The sequence below is a fragment of the Phoca vitulina genome, unplaced genomic scaffold, assembly GCF_004348235.1.
Source record: "Phoca vitulina isolate PV1807 unplaced genomic scaffold, GSC_HSeal_1.0 scaffold12, whole genome shotgun sequence".
Taxonomy (NCBI): Eukaryota; Metazoa; Chordata; class Mammalia; order Carnivora; family Phocidae; genus Phoca; species Phoca vitulina.
In genome coordinates, this window is record NW_022589715.1 from 17938039 (window position 1) to 17958772 (window position 20734).

General features: G+C 44.8%; 2 protein-coding genes across 8 annotated transcripts in view; one reads left to right on the forward strand and one right to left on the reverse strand.

Annotated features, from left to right (window-relative positions):
* CTNNA2 (catenin alpha 2) overlaps window positions 1-20734 on the reverse strand; it is a 1077601-nt gene that overhangs the window by 352559 nt on the left and 704308 nt on the right. The gene's annotated exons all lie outside the window — the stretch shown is intronic.
* On the forward strand, window positions 5502-8241 carry LRRTM1 (leucine rich repeat transmembrane neuronal 1). Of its 3 annotated transcripts, none has more exons than XM_032410582.1 (2): window positions 5502-6144; window positions 6259-8241. In XM_032410582.1, exon 2 carries the CDS (start codon window positions 6318-6320, stop codon window positions 7884-7886), a length of 1569 nt encoding a protein of 522 aa, XP_032266473.1. In that variant the 5' UTR covers window positions 5502-6144; window positions 6259-6317; the 3' UTR covers window positions 7887-8241. The 3 variants fall into 3 exon arrangements, with proteins under 3 accessions (XP_032266473.1, XP_032266474.1, XP_032266471.1); XM_032410583.1 differs by having other exon boundaries at window positions 5502-5993; XM_032410580.1 differs by having other exon boundaries at window positions 5502-5989.

Consider the following 20734-nt stretch of genomic DNA (forward strand, 5'->3'; position numbering starts at 1 on the left):
AATTTAATAGTTGATTTCTGGGTGTTGAAATTTAGGTGACAATCTTCATTTCAATTTTCAGTTTTTCTTGTGTTTGTTTTTTTTTCAATTTTCATTTTTCTATAATAAAAAGGTAAAACTAAAATGTCCATGAGAAATACATGCAGATTGGCAGTGACAGGAAAACTGAGGGGTCAAGCAAGCTGGAAGATGCCTAAAGCTAGCACATACAAGGGCTCTGTACTTCCTGCTGTTCCAGTGATAAAACCAAACCTTATTAAGAACCTACTAAGTACTAGGTACGACAGACACAGACTTCGCATTCTAGGTGTTTGAAATCAAGATTCAGAAGGGGGTTTTTGTCCAAATTCTACCAACAGTCATGGGCAATCAATTAATAGCACTGACCCTTCAATTCCACAGTTATAAAACTAGGGAATTGGTGACCCCTGGGTTCCTTTTTCAGGTTAGAATTTGTGAGTGCTTCAATAGAATGCTTCTTAAAATTTAATTTTAACCTACAGCCTACGGTAAAATGCAGATGTGATTTAGTGGGCCTCAGAAGACATCTGATTCCACCTGTCTAACATGCTCCAAGGCTGTGAGTCCCAGGCTTACACTTTTGAGTTGCAAGACACTAATATATACCATCTCTCTGAATTTCCCCAAGACTCCTTTAAAATAGCCATCCTTAGTCCTATTTCACTGATAATGGAGTGACCTATGCGGGATCAAATGGATAGAAAATGGCAAAGCAGGGACCCCAATCAAGATCCTTTTATTCTAGTCTCCAAGACCTTTAATGTCCCATTCAGTTCTAAAATACTATAATTAGAAGTTACTGCCACACTCATACAAAGGGAACTGGACTAGGCATAGGATTGGTAAAGACAAGCTGCTAATGGAGTTCAGAAGAATGAAAGATCACTTTACAGGGGAATCTGTTAAGAACTCATAGAAGAAATTACATCAACCTTGAAGGACGTAGAGCTAGAATGAAGGTAGGCAGAGATTGAGAGAGGATACAATAGTTAGGTATAATACCACACGATCAGAACATATGGCAGTGCAGAGGGAACCTGCAGAGAAGGGCCCCACATAACAGAACAGGCCTCTTGAACTAAGACAGGTATTTATTACAAGAGTCAAAGATGACTCTAAGGTGTTGGACCTTAGAGACTAAAAGAAGAGAGCAAACTCAAATTTTCAGTATGGCATTGGAAGCCTTCCTTCCTTTTCTCAACACAGAGGTTCCACTTGTCCCTGTTTACCTTCTTCTCCCCCCACCACCCCCAAGAAATTGAGCACTCAAAAAGATGTAAGCATTCCAGTTCTCACACTTGCTCTCATGCCTTTATGATGCCCACCCCTCCTGTCAGTGCACCTCTATCTTGAGTCCATAAACTCCTTCATAAGCTTTACTTCCATCAGTGAAGCCTTTAAGCACTGGTCCCATTTGATCTCTCAGTTCTTCTCATTTTTATGCTCTAGAGACATTTGTTCTCAAGCACTGGGCAATATATCAATATTATTGGTAAAGTCCCTCGGTGTCTGCTTCTCCTTCCTACTGAAAGTACCTGGAAGAAAGCACTGAGTCACTGCATTTCTTGGGTTTACCCCCATTACTCACATCGTGCACTGAACATGGTAGGTACTTCCTCAGTGCTATCTGTATTACTACCTAGTTTTAAGAAGAGGATAAAGGTCGATAAGAAAAAAATTACCTCCCCTCTTTAATTTGTTTCTCCTAAGTAGAACTCCTGAGAGAAGCCTTAGGGCCCTCACCTTTGGCCCCATGTGCATCTTCAGAGGCATTCTATAAAATGCCAGTTTATGCTGTGTGCCCACAGAAACAAGAGAGTTAACTCTCTCCTTTTGAAATTGTGACTCCCACCCTCCTCCCCTTCCTCTAAATGTTTCCTTTTAAAGAAAGCCATGGTTCACTGCTACTGAAAATTAAAGACAACAGCATAAAGATCAAGGTCCAAGCTGGTGCTGGCGATGACAAAACATTAAAATCACCACTCAAATTTCTCTTTCCTTGAACACTGCCAAAGACTACTAATGGAAAGCCAATCCCCAGAACGCATGCTCATTTCAGATGTTCTTCACTTGCACCTCTTGGTTCACAAACCATTTGGACTACAATGAACAAATTGGAGGTGACCTCCAGTTGAGATGAAACGGGAAAGACATATCCCTTCAAAATTGTATGTGACTACCCCCCAGCCCACTCCTCACCTCCCCCCCCATCACAGCATGAAGTACCAAGAAAAAGCAGGAGGGTTTATTATGCAAAGGTTAATTTGTAAGGTTTAGAAGAGGAGAAATTAATCACCTCTTCCTCCTCCAAGCTATACTCTGGCCTCTCCAGCTGTCTCAAGCTTGCTCTTCTCCCTCCTCTTAATTCCAGATTGTGTTTTGGCAATCAGATTGGACCCCAGAGTTCCTTCCATTTTCTGAATCCACATTTTCAAGACTCTCATCCTTTCTGACTTCAGTTCCCAATCACACGTTGGCATGATGGCTTGGGGTGGTTTTCCTGATGTCTGACTACTGTACTCTGGTGGTTCAGCAAGACAGGGATAAGCTCATTCCCCATACAAATGTGGAAAATGTTAAGGGTGTTTTCAGAGCATGTAAAGTATCTCTCATCAGCATCCACCACTGAAGGAGATGACATTTTGCCAACAGAAACCTGTGGTTCGCCCAGGAGAAGATACTGACCAAGTATACACAATAGCTACATTATAACCTGAATCAAATGTTCTCACAAGACAGGTAAAGAGAGAGAAAAGACCAAACATGAGGAAGGAGAGAACTTTAGGGGAGTTCTTTTCATTTTTACTTGTTAGTGTGTTGGACCCTGAGAAGAATGAAATTAAAACTCTCGAAAAACAGCCTATATCAACTTGCTGTGGTGACTCAAAAGTTGTCGTTTCTCAACTCAACTTTGCTGAAACACTTGATTCATGTTGTTCTTATTTAACCTAATTTGCATTGATTTAATCAGTGCTGGTATGCTTTAAATACATAATAAATTGGGATTCTGCAACTTAGATGACTTAGAATAGCTAAATTTCAATAAAGCTCATTTCAATCTGTTAATGTATACAGTTCTGCCAAGGGGTTTAAAAGCATAGAAAAGATGCAAACTTGCCACATTAGAGGTGAGAAAGGTTTAAAGATACCATCCAGATGAAATGATTTGCAGGATAATAATGTGAAAAGCAATATATATATCTTAATTACAACCTAGACATATCTTCTACATTTTGAGTAGCATACTTAGAAGAAAACTCACATATAAATGCAGTGAATTTAATTTTATTCTCTTTCCTCCTTGCCAACACTCAACTCTTTTCTGCCTCTCTGTACCAGCTCTACAAATCAAGTGACATCCAAAGTGGGACCTCTTCTTGCCCATTTGGCAGGCTCCATCACCACTTTGCCAAGCCGCCTGCATTAGGAGGATTTTCTTCCTAGCAGCCGTGGGGATTGGGTGGCTTAGACTCACAGTGCTTGCTGAATGGTTGGCCAATGTTTACTCCTGCCTGCCCCCGCCTCCCCCACCACCCTTTAGAGTTTATGGCTCAATCAGCCAGCCTGCTGTCAGGAATAATTGTGTTGGCAAGAGGTGAAAACACTTGATGGTGAAATTGTTTGTCTGTTAAAGTGTTCCGCAGCACCTTGCAGGTGCCAGGATGAAAACTGCAGGTGCCCAGTCCAGAGTCAGGTAGGAGGCAAGAATGACAGAGAGGCAACCATCAAGAATGGCAAGGGAAGAACACCACTTGGGTGTGAGACAGCAAAAAACCCATCTGTGGGGTAGCGAGCTGTGAGACATTGGTTAATGGCCTGATATCTCTGTGCCTCGGTCTCATCATGTGCAAAATTAAGGGGCTTGATTTTCTAACATCTCTTCTAGCTCCTAAGATGACATGTGATGTCTAGAATGTCTCGGATTTGTTCTCCTTCCACTTAAATAATACTTCTTGGAGATAAAGAACCAGGGCAGAGCAAAGATGAATAAAAAATGTAATAATTCATGCCCTGTTCATAGGACTTTTCCTGAAAAGTACCACCAGTCTTTGGTGACTTTGACTCCCCTGGCTGGTGCCTTCAGCTTGGATGCTAAGGACCAATCCAGTTACTTGTCCAAAGTCAATCCAGCCTGGGAGCTTTGGTAATCCACCGCTTTCTTATCAAAATGAGTACCACTACAGATAATGCCCACTTACTTTCAATGCCTGAGAGGCAGAGATGATAGGAATTCAAAGAGAGGAGCTGGAGATTCACATTTGATTCCCCCTATCACCTCCTTGGGCATCTCTGTCAAGAAGCTAGGCTTGCCCACACTCACTTCCAGAAGGGTTTCCCTCTGCCATCTCTGAGGATTTTTTTTCTCTTTTTTTTAAACAAATGACCAACAGGTTCCTGACAGTAGCCATACAGACCCTCTCCAAGCCGGTTGGTTGGAACGAGAGAGAGAGATCATTTTAAGAACCCCATCTACAGATGATTGTGAATGGAAATAATCAGGCAAAGACTTCTTCTCTTCATACTTAGAAGACACAGTTTAGCAACAGTCTCAAAGTTTAATTAGGGTTATGTGTATGGAGGGGGGTAGGCTTCCTTATGGTTTAAACTACCCTTTCTCTGCTTATTCTCTAGCATATTCTCCTAGAGGGTACTGCAGGGTGCTGTAATCACCATGTGCAGCATGTTGGGGTCAGCCCTCCTGGGTGTCATACAGCAGAATCTTTCTTTAATCCACTTGGGACCTTACAGACATCTAGGGGGAATGGTCAAGTCCCCGCAGGATCTCAGGCAAGACTCTCTGCACACAGACATACGTTTCTGACACACTGGTCTCATACCACCAAATCGGGATGGCTTTCCAATTCCACTGGGTTTAGAAACCATTTCCTGATCTACCACTAAAAAGGGCTGGCTGACTGCAGAACCCCAGTGCCTGTAAGGAAAGGGAAAAAATAAAAATCTTAGCCAAGCCCCCACAATCACTGCTTTACTCTATCTTCTCTCAAGTTGCTTTTCTAAAGCAAAGGACCAAATGTTGATTTCTCTACAGATTCCTACGTGTCTCTTACACGTAGACAGCTTTAAAGGGGGGAGGGGGGAACATCCCCAAAAGGAAAGGGGGAGAGAACAGAATCTTTCAGTTTCCTGCTTGGAAATATCTTGTCGTTGATGATGCTAGCCCAAATCTCCATCCCCTCTCCCCCTTTTTTGAAATATGGACAAAAAACCTGAAAGTGTTTTCCGTTTCATCAAAGAACATATATTACTTTAGTGGCTCGGTAAAATGTTGGTTTTATGCCCACCCCTTTTCAGTCTGCCCATGTCTGAGGTGCTCCGGGAAGACGCACAATCGTGAGCAGCTTACGACACTCAGTGAGCAGTAGGTGCCTGTGCAAGCTCGAGCCGCACACTGCCTGGCGGAGGGAAGGAGCCCGGGCGCCGCTCCCCGCTCCCCGCTCCCCGCGCCGCCGCCCGCGCCACCCGCGCCGCCCGCCGCCCGCACCTCCCCGCAAAGCATGAGCGAGCCCGCTCTCCGCAGCCGCCCCGGGCGCGAATGGCAGGCGGTCTCCGCGGAGTAAAAGGTGGCGCCGGTCAGCGGTCCTTTCCAATGACGGACATTAACCAGACTGTCAAATCCAGGGGAGTCGTGAGCCCCGAGTTTGGAGTTTTTTTCCCCACAACGTCACAGTCCGAACTGCAGAGGGAAAGGACAGCGGCAGGAAGGCGAAGCCCGGCGCCGGCACGTAGTTGGGAAACTTGCGGGTCCTAGAAGTCGCCTCCCCGCCTCGCCAGCCGCCCTTGCAGCCCAGAGCCGAGCAGCAAAGTGAGACATTGTGCGCCTGCCAGATCCGCCGGCCGCGGACCGGGGCTGCCTCGGAAACACAGAGGGGTCTTCTCTCGCCCTGCATATAATTAGCCTGCACACAAAGGGAGCAGCTGAATGGAGGTTGTCACTCTCTGGAAAAGGGTGGGTAAGACACTTTTTAATTAAATTCTTTCCCGAAGATTTTTTTTTCCTCCCTTTTCTTTGCTGCAGCATCTAACATGGACCAAATCACCATCTCTTTGATCTTTCCGTGGCTGTGAACTTTCTATGCTGCCCAGCTTTCTGCATGCTTAGAGGTGAACGTGTGGCTTTGGGGAGGGGGGTCCTTCTTTATTTCAATATATTTATTTGATTTTGCCCTTTTCTCCCCCTCCCCCGCTCCCCCTCCCTTGGAATAAAATATGATGTAGATTTCTGACCGAGCGCTTCCAATGGACATTCTCCAGCCTCTCTGGAAAGATTCTCGCTAATGGATTTCCTGCTGCTCGGTCTCTGTCTATACTGGCTGCTGAGGAGGCCCTCGGGGGTGGTCTTGTGTCTGCTGGGGGCCTGCTTTCAGATGCTGCCCGCCGCCCCCAGCGGGTGCCCGCAGCTGTGCCGGTGCGAGGGGCGGCTGCTGTACTGCGAGGCGCTCAACCTCACCGAGGCGCCCCACAACCTGTCCGGCCTGCTGGGCTTGTCCCTGCGCTACAACAGCCTCTCGGAGCTGCGCGCCGGCCAGTTCACGGGGTTAATGCAGCTCACGTGGCTCTATCTGGATCACAATCACATCTGCTCCGTGCAGGGGGACGCCTTTCAGAAACTGCGCCGAGTTAAGGAACTCACACTGAGTTCCAACCAGATCACCCAACTGGCCAACACCACCTTCCGGCCCATGCCCAACCTGCGCAGCGTGGACCTCTCGTACAACAAGCTGCAGGCGCTGGCGCCCGACCTCTTCCATGGGCTGCGGAAGCTCACCACGCTGCACATGCGGTCCAACGCTATCCAGTTCGTGCCGGTGCGCATCTTCCAGGACTGCCGCAGCCTCAAGTTTCTTGACATCGGATACAATCAGCTCAAGAGTCTGGCGCGCAACTCTTTCGCCGGCTTGTTCAAGCTCACCGAGCTGCACCTGGAGCACAACGATTTGGTCAAGGTGAACTTCGCCCACTTCCCGCGCCTCATCTCCCTGCACTCCCTCTGCCTGAAGAGGAACAAGGTGGCCATTGTGGTTAGCTCGCTGGACTGGGTTTGGAACCTGGAGAAAATGGACCTGTCGGGCAACGAGATCGAGTACATGGAGCCCCATGTGTTCGAGACCGTGCCGCACCTACAGTCTCTGCAGCTGGACTCCAACCGCCTCACCTACATCGAGCCCCGGATCCTCAACTCCTGGAAATCGCTGACGAGCATCACCCTGGCCGGGAACCTATGGGACTGTGGGCGCAACGTGTGCGCCCTGGCCTCATGGCTCAGCAGCTTCCAGGGGCGCTACGATGGCAACTTGCAGTGCGCCAGCCCGGAGTACGCGCAGGGCGAGGACGTCCTAGACGCTGTGTACGCCTTCCACCTGTGCGAGGATGGGGCCGAGCCCACCAGCGGCCACCTGCTCTCAGCCGTCACCAACCACAGTGACCTGGGGCTCCCGGCCAGCCCGGCCACCACGCTCGCTGACGGCAGGGAGGGGCAGCTCGACGGCACGCACGAGCCGGCTACCGTGGCTCTCCCGGGCGGCGAGCACGCCGAGAACGCCGTGCAGATCCACAAGGTGGTCACAGGCACCATGGCCCTCATCTTCTCCTTCCTCATCGTGGTCCTGGTGCTCTATGTCTCCTGGAAGTGTTTCCCAGCCAGCCTCAGGCAGCTCAGACAGTGCTTTGTCACGCAGCGCAGGAAGCAAAAGCAGAAACAGACCATGCATCAGATGGCTGCCATGTCTGCCCAGGAATACTACGTTGATTACAAACCGAACCACATTGAAGGAGCCCTGGTGATCATCAATGAGTATGGATCCTGTACCTGCCACCAGCAGCCCGCAAGGGAATGCGAGGTGTGATTGTCCCAGTGGCTCTCAAACCGTGCGCTACCAAATACGCCTGGGCACCTGGGGCGGCCGGCCAGCACCAGGCTGGAGTCTCTCCTTGTCTGTGCTCTGATATGCTCCTTGACTGAAACTGTACGGGGATATCTCCCAGAGACTTGACATTTTAGCTTTATTGTGTCTTAAAAACAAAAACGAAATAAAACACAACAAAAACCCCGCCCCACAACCTTCAGGACAGTCTTATCTTAAATTTCATATGAGAACTCCTTCCTTCCTTTGAAGATCTGTCCATATTCAGGAATCTGAGAGTGTAAAAAGGTACCAATCATTGATTTTTTTTTTTTTTTGTAAACTAAAATGTTTAAAATAAAATAGCATTTACAGTTTTTACAGACTGGTGTAACCTAAATGAACTGTTACCTGTGTTAAAAGAGAAGCAACAGTTAAAATGTCCTTCCCTTGCGTGTGTGTGTGTGTGTGTGTGTGTGTGTGTGTATGGGGGGCGGGGGGAGAGGGTGCAGTGGCCAGAGAGAAAATCCAGAAATTCAGAAGCATAGCAGTCAGACTCAATTTGAAATATTAAGAAGGACAAATAAAGCTCCTCAGGTTGATTTAGCCCCTCATGACTAATGACTGGGGGGAAAAGCAAGACCTTTCATATTATTTTTAGGGGAGTGCGATATACTCACTGTAACGCAAGTGAAAGGGAAGTGAGGACTGAGCCTCACTGCCCAGCCCTGAAGGCAGAGATCATTACAAATAGCTTTTAAGAGGCAGTGTCAGACAGTTTGTCCTGTGAACAAGAAACATCTTTGCACTTAATACAACCATCTTTCAAATCAATTCAAAATCTCACCCCCAAATGCCACTAGCTCCTAATTCTCCTATGCCTTTGATTCACCAGAGTGGTAGCATTTGTGCCCTTTGCCAGACTCTCCCAAGTGAAAGAGAGACCCTCAGCTCCTGTTCACCACAATCTGACTGAGGGGAAGAAGGGGAATAAGGCAGAATACAAGTGTTGGCCGATGAAAGCTGTGCTTCCTTGGAGCACGTTGCGAAGACTGCAGCAAGCTTGGGCTCTGGGCAGTGACAGCACACTCCTAGTTACTTTGGGGAAGGGTGAGAAAAATCCTACCTCAGGTTGAATGCCTAGTGGGTAATGACTGATAGCAGGAGACTTTAGGGGCAGACTTGATACAGAAGCGATGGGGGTGGGGTGGGACAGGGGAAGATCACCGTTTGATCCTGTGTTCAAGTATTACGGAGATGGGAATAATTTGTTAGCCTGGAACAGAAAAGCTGCCTCTTTTCAGATTGCCCTTTTGTATAATGTCTGTGTTGTTTTACTTTTTTTTCCTGTATTGGGATCAATGATTGCTTCCTCCCACCCTTCACAGGTTTTCCCGTCCATCATTGAAATTTAGGTTGTTTACTGAACTAAATTAAAGAGTAGTAGCGGTTGGTGGGTGCGGGGCAGGGAAGGAGGGAGGAGTGCTGTGTGTTGGATGGGAGGGGTCCTTCACTCGCTAACACTTTAAGCAAATGTATGATGGAAATAAATGGAGATGGAGAGCAAATGGTGAATAGTGAACCAATACCCATGCCCAGAAGTCTTTTTCAAACTCAGGTGCTTACTCTTCTGAAAGATTCTATAGCCTGACATGTTTCTTTCTTTTTCTCTTTTTCTCTCTTTCTGTCTCTCTTTCTTTCTTTCTCTCTCTCTCTCTTTCTTTCTTTCTTTCCTTTCCCTCCCTCCCTCCCTCCCTCCCTCCCTCCCTCCCTTCCTTCCTTCCTTCCTTCCTTCCTTCCCTTCCCTTTCTTTTTTTTTTTTAAGCGAGACATTCAAATAGTAGGGAGAGGGAAGGGGGAAACACACACACACACACAGACAGGCCACCAACTCCCAAATGCAAATGCCTCTAGCCACCTACCTAAAGAGGAAAAATCAGCTGTCTGAAATGCAGAATATCATCACCAGGAGGTTTACTTAGGCTGAGGATTGGTAGTAGGTTTCTCTTCTACCTATGGAGAAATCCATTTGCCTAATAATACTGCATGTAAGAGGCCCTTTCTAGAGAAATACTTTGCAAATGTCTCTAAGATGTTAAACCTTGGGAGTAGAGTTTAACAACTCTCTCTCTCTCTCTCTCTCTCTCTCTCTCTCTGTCTCACACACACACACACACAGGCACGCACATGCACCCCAGCTCATTTTTCCTGACCAGAAAATTTCATCTTCTTTGTTTCTAATTAAAACATGACATTATGACATACACCATGCTCATATCATCTATTTAGGCGAGAAGAGAGGTGCTTTATTTGATAACTTTGAGGAGAAGGTTTTGGATTCAGACTATGCATGACAATTTGGGGCTGCCGTTTTAAATAGCATATCCCTCGGGGCAGGAGTAGTAGGAACAAGGTTTGCTTAGGGGTGTGCCATCTGTAATTGAATTCCAATAAAGAGATCTCCTCTAGAAGACAACATACCCTTTTTTAGAAAAAAAAAATTCCCAAATTGTGGCAATTGAAGGAAAGTTCCTTGGATTCCATTGATTTAATCTCATAGGAAGGCTACTGGAATCCAGTGCCAAAGGCTACTTCTAGCTTGGTGCATTAAGACCTGTGTTGGTGTGCTTATAAGGAAAGCTTCCAGAAGCAAATCCTTTCTGGCAAACATCAGAGCCATAGGTCCCCCCTACCCCCAGAAATATAGATATTGGAGACTGTAGAGTTTATCTCCTATACCCAAGACCTTTTTTTCTTTCATTCTTCTTTTTTCATTGTGGTCATGAGAAATAGCCAGAGAATAATTGTGCCTTGTTTTATGCTCCTGGCAACCCCCACCCCCAAATGACTAAATATCACATATGTAGAATTTAAGTCCATGTACATCTAATGAAAAATCATTGTAAAGAGGAATCTGCAATCTGGCAACTGGAGAGAAAATGCTGGCGATAGAAAACTCTGTTCTTACTCTGCGTGTCTGTATATCTCTGCATTGTGTGTCTTTGTAGCAAATATGTTCTCTACACAAACAGGAATGTAGCTCACACCATTTTATGCTCATGCACCTCTTGCTTTAGAGAAGGACAGGGGGCAGGGAAAGGCAAGAATAAGGGAAATCTGTAGTTTTAACTAAGGTTTTGTGACACTTGAAATCTCTTCTTTCACAAATTAATTAATCTTTAAGCTTCAAGAAACTTGCTCTGACCCCTCTAAGGGAACTACTGAGCATTTAAAAGAGAATCTCTTTAAAGATGTAGCACCTTTTTTATGTGTTCTTCCCACAGAGGGTGCTAATATCCTTATCCTGTGCTATCTGAAAAGAATTTAAGTCCACAATTCATGTCTCTTCCTGGGCATTGTGATGGATTAACCCCCCATTTGCAGTACCTTCCCAGGGGATTAAAGTTCAGCCATGGCATAGAGGTTTTTTTTCAAATATTTATATGAAAAAAAGTCCTTTCTGATGACAAATGACACTCTCACACCAGTCTTAGCCCCAAGTAGTCTTGTAGGTTGTGCCAGAGGGAGCAGGTTAAAGAATACCTATCCTTTGGCCTTCATTTAGAGAAAAAGCAGCCCCTGATACTCAGACTTTAGCCATGATGGTTAAGAACACCAGTCCCAAGCACACCCCACGCTCCCAAGACTACAAGTTGCCATCACAAAGAAGATTATTCCAGTAAAAGGAAACCTTTTTTAAAATACATTTTTTATATTCTCCCAAGCGCCTCAAAGTATTAGAGTACCTTACATTTCCTCCCTGCCTGCAGGAAGGCAGACATTTGGTATGACTTAGCATCAACAACACATTTCTGAGTATGTGTAAATAATTAGAGGGGCAAATGCCACGTGTTTTTCCTCTCCAGTTTTGTAAGCAACTGCACACAGATCACGGGAGGGCTCAGGAGCCGCCTGTGTTTTTGGTTATGTTAATTGACTTGTTATCAAGTTTGGTGCCTATTCTATCTGGCATCGCCACATAGAAGGGGACACGGTGGGTCAGATATTCTGGTAAAATAAAAGGCATCGGATACCTCTCTCACAGAGAACATTATCAAAAGGCCAGAATGTATATCTTTTTTGGAGAATGGGTATTATAATGTTGCAGGGTAGTCAAAATAAGCATCCACTATCTCCTCTAGATGGGCGGTTATGTTGGTTGATTTGGGTTTTGTCATTGATGGAATGACAAATAATGAGGAGTTAGCAGGAATATGACTATTAAACAGGCGCCTGAAATACATTTTAAGAGAAGTTTAGGGACACACACACACATTTTACATACATAACACAGATATAAGCATACACACATGCATATATTGTCGTATTCATATAACCACACGTAGAGCCACACACAGGATTACATGACATAACTATTTTCCAGCATTAATTGCCTTCCTACTTTCTTCTTCCATGATCAAACTGTTCCTCAAGAAAGGACCTGATAAAATCAATCACAATTAAAGTGTAAAGGTGGCTGATGGTATTTTCAGGCATCAGTGAACGACTTGGTAGATGCTTTGCAGGCTGGGGGATCTTTTGAGCTCCTCTTGCTGTAGGACAGTGTAAGCCTGCTACCTACTGGTAAGAGCCAGCAAATGGCAATGCATTCTTTTGATAGTAACTTCCTAACTAATAAGTTCCATCTCAAGGTTAGGAAACATATTTCTCCATTAAAAATATTCTACTCTGATTTTTTCCCAGGGATCCAAGCAGCAAAATTCTTAACTTGTGACTGGGCACCATCTTCTGGCCTTCCTCAGTAGACCCAGTTTCCAAAGGTCTCTGGTTTTTTTGCTCAGAGGCTACGGCCTGGCCACTACATCCTTAAGGTTTAGTTAGAGATGTAAATGAGATGGAGGGAATAAAATTTATTGAGTATGGGAGCCTTTGCCTAAATCTTGATATGTGAGCGATACAGGAAGAACCTGAGGTGTAGAGACGTTCAGTGCTTTGTGCGAAGTCACCCAGCTCGTAACAGGGAGGAGCACTGGTATTCAGGTCCGGTGGCCTTTTCACTATACCCTATCTCTGTTTCCTTGAATAGTTGCTCCCTTCCATCCCTCCACCCAGCAGAGCCCAGGTTGAGCCTGGACACTGGGCACATGGTCACATGTTCTTGTTGGATGACGTAGGTACAATTTTTGAGTCTAGGAATTTTCACAATGACTTCGCTTGCTCTCATCTCTGTTAACCGGCTAATGCAAGACTCTGCCAATAGAGGATACCTCTCCCAGGCTTCCAGAAACAGAACCATCCGGTTAATCATCCAGTCCAAACTCTATCCAGAGGATTTTAGACACAGGGAGTAAGGTATAGGCATCCATCCATATATTTTTGTTGAGGATTTGTTCACATTTTTTTCTTGGTCATTAAAAGGACTGTCTCTATGGTTGTCAACCAGGGGCAAATCTGCCACCCACTCAACAACTGGTAATGTCTAGAAACATTTTATTTTCACGCATGGTGGTAGGGCCTACTGGCATCTAGTGGGTAGAGGTCATGGATCCTGCTAAACATCCTACAATGCACAAGAAAGCCCCCTCACAAATAATGGTTTGTTCCGAACTCTCAAGAGTGCTGAGGTTAAGAATCTCTGCTCCATGGTATAAAGTAATGAGGTTGTCTAAACCAACATATTATGCTCCAGCTTTGCATGGAGTAGCCTTTCTGATGAGTTAAGTTTTGGTTCACCCAGATCTATTCTCTTTTAATCTTCCTCTCTCTTGCCAGAAAACTGAAAGTCTAAATTAAAAACCCTCAGGTTGGTTGCTAATCAGCAAGAGGACCTGTAGTTAGCACATGCTTCTCAGAGAACATATGGCAAAACTTAAATTAACTGGGACGAAACTTGTCAGAACCCTCAATTGACCCACTTTTTCTTAGCAATACCTCATTTAGGAAACAGAAAAAAAAATCAAGTTAACAGTGGATATTTACTTAACAAGCAGGAAAATGAGAAACATGATATTTCTTCCAGAAAATGTTTTGAAGTCTGAACAAATTCAGCCGACCTGCTCGTGCTTTCTCCTTCTCCAACCAAGCCTGGAATGTCTCTGAGGTGGGAATGGGTTTCCCTGTAAAAAAATCAATGTGCTTTGTCTAGTGAGTAGGGTGGACATATTCTTAATCAGGGAAATGATCACAGACCTTAGAAACAGGATGGTCTAGAGACGCAGGCATCACAAACTGAAATGCATTTGGGGGCCAGGCAAAGCAACACAGGTAAATGAAGTTTATAGGCATATGACATTATGAGGAATTTGGAGAGTTCAGTTAAAAACAAGGCAATTCACATTTGACTGGCCCTGGTTAATCACAACACTTCTGCAGGCCAGGTCAAGTGACTGCTCTGGAAATTCAGGGTCCAGAACGCAAGAGCCGTGCCCTTTAAACCTGGTGGTGTTACTCACATGCCGTGGGTTCATCTGGTGATCATCTTACTGTGCTAAGTCTCTGTCTCTTTGCCTTGAGGTGGATTTATCCAGGTATTCGCTAAGAACCCTTCCAGTTCTGGCCTCCTATCCTACCACATTTCCCAACAATAAAACATGAAACAAAAGTGGCTTTCAAGCTAGTGTCACTTAAACAGAAAATTAAAACTCCCATTCCCCAGATATTCTGATTCAGCAGGCTTGCCTACATATGAATGAAAAAAGGTAGATAAAAAAATCATAGAGACAAGGGCTTCAGAGAGGAGGTGGGGATGCTGGAAAACAGATGAGAAAGCACAAGCAGGTGTGGGTGGGAAAATAGGGTTTTCAGAATGTGCAGTAAGAGATAAAAGGAAATCCTAGCAAGGACTCACTCACACTCACCCACACGTGAGACCAGAGGCTTAGGAATGTACTCTGAAGCAGGCCCAATAAAAAAAAAAAGCTGATGAATGCCACTGGGTAGGGGTGAGGTGGGGGCTGAGAATGGGGGTGGGGGCAGGTAGGGAAGCAGTATGGAAAAATATCTGTACAGGACTCCTAAAATAACTTACTATATTATACGCAGTTACAATGAATACTGGAGTTCAGAGCCCTTTTGTAACATGAGAAGAGGTGGGAGGGAAAGAAAGAGGGAGAGATGGGAGAAAAGTAAAAGGCCAGGTGAGCAGAGGTCGGGGAGGGGAGGGAGGGGGGAAAAAGAGAGCAAGAGGGAATTACATTGCTCAAATAATCATCCTAAGTAGCTGTAATACACCAACTCAACTCCTTAGTCATTTCTTTCTTTATGCTGGTCTACCACGTTGGCTATTCTCTTCTTCCTAATGTGATGCTGGGAAGCCATTTCTCCCCTACTTGATGAAAAAAAATAAGTCATTGTCTAGCTGCGTCCTCCCTTCTCTTGCTCAGCCAGGGGAAAGCTGCACATGGGAACCACTGGGGAGCTTGAATGAACACGGGTGCCTTGGGTCCTTCCCCAAGAGATTCTGATTTAATTGATCTGGACTATGGCTTTGGTGGGGAGATTTTTTAAAGCTTCCCAGGTGATTCCAAAGGTCAGCCAAGGTTGACAAGCACCGAGCTAGAGGATCACAAGTGTCACAACAGGTGCAGCTCAGTGACTGTCCCCACCCACAGGTTTGACTGCAGCTCTTTACACACGGTGGCTGGTGGCTGGGCGGGACAGGGTCATTGCCAAGTGAGGAGTTCCCACCTTGACTCCACTTGGTGGGGCTGATATTAGGAGAAAGATGTGTAAGCATAGATGGACTTGTAATTTGTCCCTGAGCACTCCATAATTTACAAAGTACTGTTTACAATTAATTATTCTATTTGCTTTAATTCCCTCAACAATCTCACAAGGCAGACACAAACTTTTCCCATTTTTTTTTTTTTTTAAGACAAGAAGATTCCAATGGGAAGAGGTTAAGCAGCTTGCACAAGGTCAAGGCTACTGCCAGGCCTGACACCCAGAATCACCTCTTCTAAATTCTGTGCCCTTCCCCTTCCAACGCTTCCCTTTCCTTCCCTGCTTGAGATATCAATCAATAAGTCTTCCAGGAAGAGTCCTGGAGAACACATTGCACCCTCTCCTTCTCCTGCTGAAGTCCAGCAATGACAAGGTTTGGCATCAGAGTTGCCCCACTGCCCCTTTGGTGCCCCCACCTCTGCCCATGCCTGACATTCTTTTCTTTGCCCCAGGAGCCTCTATGATGCCTCAGAGACATCCAAATAGATGCCAACTCTTTCCAAATACCCCAGCACCAAAAGTTCCCTTTCCACTAGACCACTGCCGTCCACTCCTTTGCTACTAATGCTTTACAGAATGTGAAAACTAAGTCCCAGTAAAAAATTGATGGATGGTGATAATTGTGTGTGTGTGTGCATGCATGCGCGCACGCTTAAAAAAAGGATCTTTGGGGGAAATAACAAAGAAATTGCTCCAATGTTAGAACTTCAGGTGCTGAAGCAGCTGGGTGATGTATATTTGGACAAGAGATCCTCCCTTGTTCCCCTCATATGAAACAACACAGACCATTGCTCATGTGTAAGACCAGGTCTGCCAATAGTTTAAGGGCTTAAAATAAAGCAAGGATAAAGATTGAATCTTGTAGCATACTTTGTCTCCTTAAACCAGTGTTTTCTTTAAAAATCATGTATTATTAGGTGTTCACCATCAGTGTGTTTATCTTCAGTGAAGAATTCTGAATACTGCAAACTACGTGCGGCAGGGACCTCCATCTCAGAGATATGGTAAGCATCCCTGGAGAAAAGGGAGAAGGCTCAGTCAGTGGCAAGCGAGAGCTGCATTAGTCTGCCACAGAAAGGTCCGAAAAAGTCAAGTTATACACAATTAATGGAACGGTGCAACAATGTGTCCCCAAATGGCCAAGGCAATCCTGTCACTTGTCTCTCAGCGGCAGAACAACCATGCACTGTATGATTTTGTCTCTGCTCCACAGTGATTGCATTTGTGGTAAAATCCATATTTCCCTGCAACTGAGTCTGCGTATGTGTTGTGTGTGTTTTATTCTAAGAATAATGGTCCTTTTTGGAATTCAGCCTCACTCCTTTGCTTGCCGTCCAGGTCATTTTTATCTGAGTTTCTCATATTGATCCTATTTTGCACACTATTTCAAAAATCATAAAGGTCCAAAAAGAAAAGAATAAACATGCTCTAGGGAAAAAAAGAGTCTTGAGAAACCACACTGTAACTGAAATGGAACTAAAGGTAACATATCACTCAGATTTTTAAATTCTAACTCTGTTGGTCAACTCATTCAATCAAAGTAGCCCAACGTTCCCTGTGTAGGGATTAAGTAAATATGTGTTGAGTGAACAACAGAACAATTTAACTCGAAGAAGAGGCCTTAGCAAGAGGACTGTGTGACGAATTTAGACCCACCAGATTTACCACGAATGTGTGCAGAAGAGACCTCCATTTCATCCTGTTCCATGTATGAAAGGTGACCATCCCCCTGGGAAGTGCTTATTAAAATATTTTCCTTACTAGGTGCCTGGCAACCTGCTAAGTCCTTAACATCTTCTCAGTTAAACCCTGCAATAAACCTTCACCCCTCCTTGTCCAGAGAAGTATTAATATCCTCATTTTACAGATGAGTAAACTGAGGTTTAGAGAGGTTCAGTGACTTGCCCAAGGTCACTTACAGCAGAGCGTGTCAAGTACTTGACTCTGGACACAAAATGCTTGGGTTCAAATCCTGGCTGAGTGAGTTTGGCAAGTTACTTAACCTTTATGATCCTCAGTTCCTTCATCTAGAAAATGGAGACAGGATTGTTATGGGAATTAAGTAAGTTAGTATTGGAATTAAATAAATGAGTTATTCTTTATAAAGTGCTTAGAACAGTGCCTGGTACATGGTAGGTGCTAGATAAGAATGGTGTTTTTTTTGTTGTTTTGTTTTGTTTGCTTTATATTATTTTATATTGTTAATAAAAGATAAATAAAACAAGGTCACACGGCCAGGCAGGACTGTTCTACTCCAAAGCCATGCTCCCCGCTTTCTCTTCTGTGATAAGATGATATACAAAACTTTGAGTTTCTGAAAGCATTGGGTTTGAAAGGAAAAGATAAGGAGGCAGAAGATGGAGTCTGAAGGCCTTTTTTCATAGCTTTGCTACTGGCTCAGGCCTCGGCCTCTACACTCATGTTTGACTTTGATCTGGTTGTGAACTGGCTTCGCTTTGCCACTGAGGGCAGGCAGCCCTGGTGGAGGTACCCACCTCTGCAAGATGTGCATGCGCGTGCATGCCCCTCTGTGTTCCCGTGCCGGTGTGGCAACATCCAGTTTCCCCATGAGCTGAAGGCTGATGGCCAGCGTGGTTCTTAGGAGTCTCTGACGATATAGCAAAACTCATTTCTACATCAGAGCTGTTTGCTCTGTGTACTCATTCCTGAAGGTAGAAAGCTGCTACACGGCTTGCAACTGTTATCCAGCTCCCAAACTCTTATTTAATACCAGCAATATTAAATCATACTGGCCCCCGGGACACTGCGCATACATCTTCAGCGTAACAGATTTGCTGGTGTTTATTTAAAGATGTTTTTCCTCTGTGTACTAACAGCTACAGTTTGAAGTTGCTCAAGCAAATGTAACGAAAGGAGACACATCTGAGGTGGACTCTCTTCTGGGAGAGGAGCTCATGTGTCAAGAGGCTGAATATAAGTTCAGTTTTGATAGTAATTTGCTGCTGGCCCCGGGGCAGGTCCGTGCTACCTGCCCAGGCCTTTTTTTTCTCAAGGGTAGTAGTGATTTTTTGGCTTTCCTTTTAGTTGTCCCATTTAGTAGGCAGGGTATGGAGTTAAGGGGGGCGGGGAGTAGGAGTCATTTCCAAAACATTCTTCTTTACTGTTGCTTATCAGCAGGTAAAATGGTGAATTCATCAAATTTCCCCCAAGGAGAGGTTCCACCCTCCTTAGAGACCTACCCAACACCACCGACAGAGACTAGGTTTGGTCGGAGGGGACGCGCTATTTTGTATCTAGGGAATTTATACTGAGAGGTGACTCTGTTTTAAACCACTGCCTGTTCCTTGTGTTTCATTCACAGAATGGTTCAAGAATGCTCTGCCCCTGCTTTGGACAGGCATTACTGGGGATACTCTGGCTAAAGTGAAGCCCCAACACATGAATCTATATTGCAAGGAAAGGGGTAGCTACTGGGAAATTGAGGACCACCTTCTGTTTGCTGACTTGTTTGTTTTCTTTCTTCCCATCTCCCCTCCCTGCCAGTCTCCCTCCCTCCCTTCCTTCTTCCTCATTCACTTCTTTCTCTTCCCTCTTTTTTTTTAAACTGAATTCATAGTTACGAGTTACACTATGCATTCCCAATGGGGGCAATATTGAACCAAGGTGGTAAAGACTGGTTCTTGAGAGGGTTAAAAAAATCTTACCCATATGTATACAGCACAGGTGTATATATCATACAGAGTACATAAACAGATACACAATAAATGTGTGGTATTAAAATTTCAGAGAGGGCAACCGGGAAAAAATGTGTAAAAAATCTCTTTAGTAGAAGATAATGAAAAAAACCAGTTTGAGAAACACTGAGATAGACAATGATTAACATGGGGAAGAGACAATAGTAAAAGGTTAAAGCATTACGGCAGGTCACCATTTGAAGACTTTGAGACGGTCAAAGGAGGTCTGGGTTTTTGACAGTGAAAACTAGAATTCAGAGATTATTTGAACAGCAGCATATAATTTGGGAACTTGGTCTTATGAGCCCCTCCGGCATCAACACCTCCCAGAGTTGTCTTTATTCGGAGGCTTTATGATATATTAGGGGGGAAAATGGGTATGGAATTAACAGACAGAATCCTGGTCCTGGCTCTGCCATTTACTGACGTAGATAAAGCACCACCTTTTCTGAACTTCAGTTCCCTTGTCTATAAAATTCAGAAAATAATCCACACTCAGCCTGTTTCACCAGAATCTGGTAAGGATTAAAGGAGATAATGTAAGTGACAATTTCAAATGCTTTGAGGTACTATGCAAAGATATAAGCAGTGGGCAGAAGAAGAGGGTGGTGACATGTGGGTGGCCACCCACACAGTGTGACTTTAGAGGGCCACGTTTCGAACTCTCCTCCAGAGACACTAACATCCCTGCTAGTCACTGCTCTGAATTGAGTTCTTCCTGGCTCCTCTGTCTAGAGCATATGTAGCAGGGAGGCAACTAAACTGTTTACTCCTTGAGGGATGGACCCTCATTTCACTTGACTTTGTCCCTCATCATGTGGCACAGAGTCTGACCAAATGGCCTTTGGGCAGGTCATTTTTTTCACCTCTATGAACCTTGGTGTCCACATCTATAAAATGGACATACATTTGGTTTCCTTGCAGGTTCTTGGGAAGAGTATCAGGGATCATGTGTGTTGTGTCCGCCACATGCTGGTGGATAGTGAATTCTCAAGTAATGTTTGTTCCCAACCTGCGTCACCAATGTAGAGTAACACAGTGTGTTTATGCAAATAGACTTGGGGAGGATCAAAAGGCATCAGGAACAACTAGTTTCTGGAAATGGATTCTGAAAAGGGGCTATACGAGGTTAATTTAAAGAGAACATTACATTAGTAATGTAAAAATTTTCTCCATAGAGGGGAAGGCTGGGGTATAAATTAGCAACTACAATAAGCGGGAAGAAGGAGAGACAGCACCTTCTCTATTAAAATCAGCTGGAATACTTAGTTAAGAAGGAGGTTACAAAGATCCCTGTCACAGTGGTGCTCCAAGACTTGTCTCAGGGAATTTCCTTTTGTGTGTGTGTGTGTGTGTGTGTGTGTGTGTGTGTGTGTTTCAATACAATGGTTCTTCCCAGATCTGTCACCAGATTCAACCCCCAGTCCTCTTTTCCTGAGCATGCCTCTACTCAGCAGCATATACCTACTCCAT